The 7,235-nt window shown below is 45.9% G+C and overlaps 1 protein-coding gene across 1 annotated transcript in view; it reads left to right on the forward strand.

Moving 5' to 3' along the window:
- The window catches only part of TRUB1 (TruB pseudouridine synthase family member 1), a 60,283-nt gene that overhangs the window by 33,609 nt on the left and 19,439 nt on the right, over positions 1-7,235 (forward strand). The window contains exon 4 of the mRNA XM_019502882.1: positions 6,183-6,264. Within this exon, the coding sequence (XP_019358427.1) occupies positions 6,183-6,264 (82 nt within the window). The remainder of the gene's footprint in view (positions 1-6,182; positions 6,265-7,235) is intronic.

Consider the following 7,235-nt stretch of genomic DNA (forward strand, 5'->3'; position numbering starts at 1 on the left):
CTGGGGCATTGTGGCAGGCGTGTCGATCGATTTGGGCTCTACCTAACAGCTTGCATTGTCCGTGCATCACCTCTCGGGTTGGTCTTTCGACATGTTTGCCAGGCACGTACGCACGTTCTATTTTTGGTAAATAGGATTTTTTTCTTTCATCTCTATCTGCTGCGCCAGGGTTCTTGGCCTTTTTTCCCTCTTGTGGTCCCGTGTTCAGTGCTGCTCTGGAAATTAGGTCATCCTCAGATGAACTCTTTAAGAACTGCTTATGCCTTTACCTGCAGTCCTTCTTTTCCAGGAAATCCTAGCGCTGGGAGCCATTCTTGCAAGTTTCCCAGCAGCTGCTGGCGACCCTGTTTTGCAGTCACTTGCATCCCAGGGGATGTCGTGCTCTTCCATGTTCTTAAAGGCTTTTAAAGAGATGGTAATTTAGGGTTTCAAGGCTCTGGCCCTGTTCCAAACAAAAAATTGATATATTAACAATTAAAACTGAGAAGCACCATTCTGTGGTCTCTGGCATTTGCACTGATAAGTGGTGCAGACAGATCTGGCAGTCAGCCCAGGGTCTCTTACCACTGTGGAGTTAATAGCGAGGGCTACAGAGAACTCTTTCAACAGTAGGGAATGTATTGCAGCCCCATCCAGCTCCCAGGTTCAATCCATATCCTTACTGATGATAACTTTGGGATATTTTCAGCTAAAGGCTAATGCTTTGTTTATAATGGCTTTACCTTAATAGGAGCAAGGCCATTGCTGTTATCACGGGGAGCGTTACCACTGGCACTGGTCTTTCTCTGCAGAGTCGAGGCTAATGGCTCCTGTTAGCAGATGGGGGGTGATTCCAGCATTAAGGTCACTCTTGTGCCTCTCAAGCGACAAAGCTGCCGCTTGGTGGCGCGAGCCATCAGAACGGGTGACAAACGATCCCAAGTGCACAGCATCTGGGCTGTGTTGTACTTGATGCCATCGCTGACCGTGTGCAATGATTGAATGCTTGAATCCCATTTTAAGGCCTGCTTCCTCTCTGGGTGAGCGGGACAAGCGAGTGTTGTGCTCTCTTACAGCGTGGAGAAGCAGTTCCTGCATGGGTCACTGGGATGCCGGGGCTTTGGGGAGAGGTCTGCGTCTGGTCTCATCACAGAGGGGCTGAGAGAAAGCAGTTTTAGAGGGAAGAGTCTCTCCCCTGCCAACATTAGTGCAAGCAGTTTGAGCTGGCAGTGCCTCGGACCACGTTCTGCGCCCTCCCCTTGGCCTCTGGGGGACGTGAAATGCCCGTGCCTTCTTCCTCCCTCCCCTGCAAGTTATGTTATCAGCTGCCTGTCTCCGCCTGAGTTGTCTTGACTGCTTTCCAGAGGGCAGGTGAGCAGGTGATGAAGAGGATCGTGACTCCCTGTTGTCTGAAATCCCACTCTTAATTTGCATCGCTGTTGCTGGGAAGGAGCGTCCATGCCAGTGCAGCGCACTCCAGCGCTTTGTCTGTCCCTAAAGCTGCCTGGTAGCAACTCTGGCGTTGGGTCCGGTTGCTGTGGCAACGAGAACCTCCCTCTCCAGACACCAGCAAGATTTCTCTCCAAAATGGACTTTGTTGCAGCAATTGCATCCTTTGTCACTTGGAGACTGGCTCGCTCTATTGTGCCCTGCGTGGGACCGCTCCAAAGCTGTGGCTAGGGCAACGTGCTGCCCCCATTTCTCAGGCTGGGTGCACGTTAGTCTGGCTCTCGATGATCCGCAGTGGTTGCTGATAAACTTCTGGCTGGCATTTAAGGTGCTGGTTTTAGCCCCTCAGACTGGAAGTGCTGCGAGTCCCGATTACTGCAACGTGGCCTCCCTCCCTGCAACCTGCAGCTGAGGTTGTCGAGGGGGTGGGCGCGTGGCGTGAACGCGCTGCTGCTCCAGTATTTCTGGGAAAGGTCCCAGGAGAGGTCAGATTTGGTGATCTCCCGAGCAGGCTGCAACGCCCATCCTCCCTCTGCTTTTGTCACGGGTTGAGATGAATATACTTTATGAGCAGTTGATTGATCATGAGTGACTTACGATTTATGCAAGTCATTTGTATGATTTAGATACCAGTGGAGCTGGGATGGGGTCCCCAGAGACCCTGCAACTGAATGGGGGTCTCTGGCTATTGCTGAGGGGACAAGGAGAGGCAGCTCTGAGTTTTGAGACAGTCAGATAAAAAGTCCAAGAGGAATCGGAGGTCAGCCCAGCATTTTAGCCTATTCTCTACACGTGCCAGTTCCTGTTGCTTACAGAACAGACCTAAGATCCTATACGTAACCTATGATACATGACTACCTGTTCCCAAGGATCTTACCGAGACCAGTCGTGAACCAGTAGTGGCTCTTTTCTCCTGCTGGTTCTGCGCAGGTTGCTTTCTGCAAGTAGGGACCATTACTTTCCTTGCTGTTGTAATCTATAACTACCATGTCTGCTTGCATGCATGGCATACCCTTTGTCCAGAAATTAGCCATCCAGAATTGAGGTGCCTGTTTTAAGTGAGGAAGCTGTTTTCCGAGCAGGAATGGCCGAGTGGGGATGTTGGAATAGCTGCCGGGGGTGGGGGGGGTGCTTTAGCCCTCTCACAGTTGCTATCCAATTCACCTGTAGCTTTGGGCTGAGCAGTAAGAGGAGAGCAAGTGATGCTAGTGAGCAGACACTGTCCCTGCTCCGTGTGGTCAGTATCCAGCCGTGACTCTGGAAAGGTCTTTTTTTTTCCCCATCTTTCTACCATCTCAAAACAAGCTGAGCATCTTATTTAGGAGCATGTGGTATACAAGGAAATGTGTTATATTGTGACTTAGCTCTATACTTGGTTAAGGATCTTTTGGCCTTTTGCCATGGCTTTTATTTCAAATGAGAACTTAATGATATTTCACATTTAAGGGATGGAAACCAAAGCGTTCCACTCAGTGATGTCGTTTGTGTAATCTGCTTACATATAACATGCAATATATCTCTTCGCTGCTAGGATGTTAGATTGAGTGTGTCATTGTAACAGACAACCTGAGGCAAGTTACTGGTAATCAAGGCTTAAAAACCATCCTTCAGACCCAGGAAATGTTGGAGTTTCCATTTGGGAACTTCTGCTATAAAAGCGTGGGGTCTACAGCATGACCTTGAAAGTTCAGGATTGTTGCAGGGAATCAGATCTGTTCACATACTAATTGTAAGGTATGATTTACCAGCCAGCATTTTTCTCTCTGGCTATGGTGTGGTAGTTCAAGGATTATTTTCCTTTCTTCTATATTCACCAAAAAAATCAGACCCTTTTTTATCTCGTAACAGTTATTTCAACATGTTTAGGGTTGATATAAAACTTACTGTAGTCCCTTCTTCAGTTTGATATGGCGTGGAGCTTCCCATCTTGCCCCTCTGTTTCTCTGGTGTGCAAGCTTTGGGGATTTTTTTCCCCTCAAATGGTTAATTTTGTAAATTGAGCCTGAGTATTTTGGTGGGATTTGAGCATCAAACACCAGCTTTATGATAAGTAAAACAAAAATGTAATGCATTTCCTATTTTAATATCCCCCTCACCTTTTGTTTGGTAGCTGTTCCCATGGATTCCCTCTTCCATTTCCTAGCACCTAACTAAAGAGACTCTGCAAAGTGGTAGGGCATCACAGAGCCAAGTCCAGACCTGCTCAGGTAGGTGGCATCTTCATGTCCTCTCAGGACCAAAATCATGGGTGTAATCTATAAATTACTACTTGCATTTCTTTAGTACTTAGTGGGTGTACAAAACAAGTGTGTGTTACACATTAGGAAGTATAATATGTTACTGCTTACACCCATCTATTGGCCAACTTTTACCACTGCTGAATTTGGTCCTGAGATCGTTGTAGGAGATGTCCCTTTTGTGCTAAAGCCAGATTCTGATTTCATTTATACTGCCTGTGGCGCACAGTTTTTAGCCTCCTGAGGAATGAAATGGTTTAAGCTATCTAAAGTCTTTAGGCTTACTCTAAAGGGGCATCAGAGTGAAATGTAATGGCCTGTGATATACAGTAGGTCAGATTCGGGTGGACTAATGGCACCTTCTGGTTTTGAACTTGATGATGGTGGGGTTCAGTCTGGTATGGTGTGAGGTCCCATGTTCTGAGAGACATGTGAAAGGGATAGGGAGAGGGAATGATCCATAAAAAGACTCCCATTAATATCACTGTGCTCTGATCGGGCCCAAGATCTGAATGTCTCATTGCCTGCAGTACTAGAATTGGCAGTGCGGGAGGAGATGCGTGGAGTAGGAAGTACAATAGAGAGAAAAATATATTGACATATGAACAGGGTTGTTGGTTATAGCCATGTTGGTCTAAGGACACAGGCAGACAAGTTTCTTTGGGTAGATGTGAGATCTTTTATTGGACCAATGAAGTCCAATAAAAAAATGTTCTTTGCAAGCTTTTGGGAACAAACACCCTTCTTCAGGCATTGGGAGAGTTTGCTGGTGAATTGTGTGCTCTCCTGGGTAAAATTGAAGCCAACCTATTCTAGTCTACCCAGAAGAGCACACAAACACCAGCAGACTCTTTCTCTGCCTGAAGAAGGGTGTTTGTGCCTGAAATTTTGCAAAGAAAAATTTTTCCAACTATTTCGTTGGTCCAATAAAAGATATCACATCTACCCAAAGAACCTTGTCTCTCGATGTATGAACAGGTTACTCCTACCTCACAAACTTAAATCTTTTGTGTGAGACATAAGTCATAACAGTCTCTGGCCAGTCAAGATCCCACAGTCATTTTCATGAATAAGGGTATTCATTTTGATGTCCTTGCCAAATTCCAGCACTGCTCATTATATTCATTTACTAAAGTTGGCTCGTGATTTCACGTTGGATTCAGCATTCGTCTTTTTTCAGGTCTAGACTATTGTGCGGTTTTGTATTTCATGCCTAAGCAATTGGTGTGCTTTGCCTTACAGTCCATTAGTGGCAGATGAGAGACATTGGGTGCATCTACACAACCAATCAAAGCGATGAAATAAATTCCCTTGTAGTTTGTGTCGGAGTCAGCCGCTCTCAGGTGCATGTTTTACACGGGTGCTCAGGACTTCAGCGGTTAGAGCCAGGGCAGAGCAGCCCTAGGCTGGCAGCAGGCTCTTGGGGTGAGGGTTAGGGGGTCAGCTGGGTGGTGGCATTGGGCAGCGGAGGGGCTAGTTGGCAGGCAGCCCCCACACTTTAGCACACCAAGATCACCCAACACTTGTGCCCCACCCAGCCCCTGTCACAGTCTGCGTGTGCGTTTGATCACATGTAAGTACTTCACCGTAAAATAGTACTGCTCTCTTAGGGTGGAGTTAATTTATCTGCATGTAGACTGCATGTGTAGACTGTGATGCTTTGCTGCGGAGCTAATTACAGTAAAAGTTCTGTTAACTGGCATCTTACCAGCTGGCATGCTCAATTAGCCGGCATGCCGGCTTGTAAGATCAAGTGAAAACAGAAGTGCCCACTGTGGCTCTTCCAGTTTCTCCGAGCCCACGTGGCCCAGGGCAAAGCAGCCAGCGCTGCCGAGCCCCCACAGTCCAGGGGCAGAACAGGCTGTGCAGGGCCCACCTCCCTGTCTCATGTGGCCTGCAGGGCTTGTGGGAGGCACAGCGATGTGGTGGGAGGGGCGGTGGGATGCCCCAGATGCAGTGGAGAAGCGGTGGCCCGGGCTGCTCAATTAACCGGCATATTTTGTTATCCAGCATCCCTCATTCCCGGGGGATGCCAGATAACAGAGGTTTTACTGTAGTCGACTCTGCAGTAAGGCGCACATGTAGATGTACCCATTGTGTCTCTCACTGGGTTAGGATGAAAGCACCATCGTCCCTTTGGGTTGAAAACTGCTATGTGTATTTATGCTTAAATTATACCTTATGGTCTCCTTCTCTTTCATCAATTGCACTAAAGTGTTAAGCCACTGAAACATAAGGACTTCATGAAAGTAATCTTACTGTGGCTTAAGATCACCCAACTCTTCCTGGGATTCTTCAATCAGTGAAACAGTATGCCCAGGAAATGCTTACTTTCATGGGTTTCCTATCTTATATCTTTGCGTCTGCTTACCAAGAGCTGTCCAGTTGGCTTATTCAAGCCAGATCTGGAATAGCATTATCTAAAGTTCACACTGAATGTCCGGCAGTCTTTCTTTTTAAAAGCCCTTGTAGACATGACTCATTGATCTTTCTTTCTTTTTTTTTTTCCCTTCCCAGAAGTACACAGCCATTGGGGAGCTAGGAAAAGCTACCGACACATTAGATGCCACAGGAAAAGTAACAGAAGAAAAGCCTTATGGTAACAGTAAATTAATCATCTCTGCTCTAATCTCAGTGCGATAAGTGGTCTCTGTCAGAGTAAAGTGAAGAACAGATTTTGGACTTCAGAAATCAAATTTCATTTCAAATCAAACCACAGATTTATTTCAGCATTAACTTCAGTTTCTATAATCTCCGGAAACTGGGCTCAGCACAATTGTTGATTTTTCATTTTTTAAAGAAATCAGCATCAAAGGAGGAAGGAAAGAAATAGAGGTAGGCCTGGCCATATTTTTTTCCTGTTTGACATGTTCTTTTGTTGCCAGTAAGGTTCTCCCTTTTCATTGCACGGTCCTGCGAGGGACATCTCCTAATGACGTCTTTCCAGACTGAAAGTGATGGAACATGTCAGTTTCCCCTCCCAAAAGTCCTTTTCAGTGTAAACATCTTGATTTTTTTCAGTGGTACAGAGGACTTTTCATACATGTACTTGTAGACTCCCTCTTTTTTTTGCCCCTGAGATGCCACTTTACAATGCAAGTAAATGTATTTCTCTGATACTGAGAGCCTCGAACTAACTAGCAGCTATGTCAGTTCATGCTTCCAGAGTTGGTTAAATGATAGCTTAAAGAAACCACTTCATCTCCTGGTAATATTGCAGGACTGATGGAGGATATACCTAAATGTTTTTGCCATTAATTCTTTCATAACAGAGAAAATAAAGCTCTAGGTAAGTGGTCTCTCAGTAACTCCTACAGGCCTACTTTGTTTATGATGCCAAATAACAGGTAAGAACAACATAGTACCCTTCATTATCACATGATGGAAGAGGTGTATTTGTGTTCCCCTTCCATTTTTCCTACTGCAAACGTAAGGAGATAGGCTGCAAGTTGCCGCAGTTGGAATGAAGCCCTCTTCCAGTTTGAATTGTACTCACAGTGTTGGATACCAGTATCTTTTTGACTCACTCGTGTTGCATGAAGATCTTGCTAATGTAGTTTTTATTTCAGT

The sequence above is a fragment of the Gavialis gangeticus genome, unplaced genomic scaffold (genome assembly GCF_001723915.1).
Source record: "Gavialis gangeticus isolate Ggan-Ray unplaced genomic scaffold, GavGan_comp1, whole genome shotgun sequence".
NCBI classification, from domain to species: Eukaryota; Metazoa; Chordata; order Crocodylia; family Gavialidae; genus Gavialis; species Gavialis gangeticus.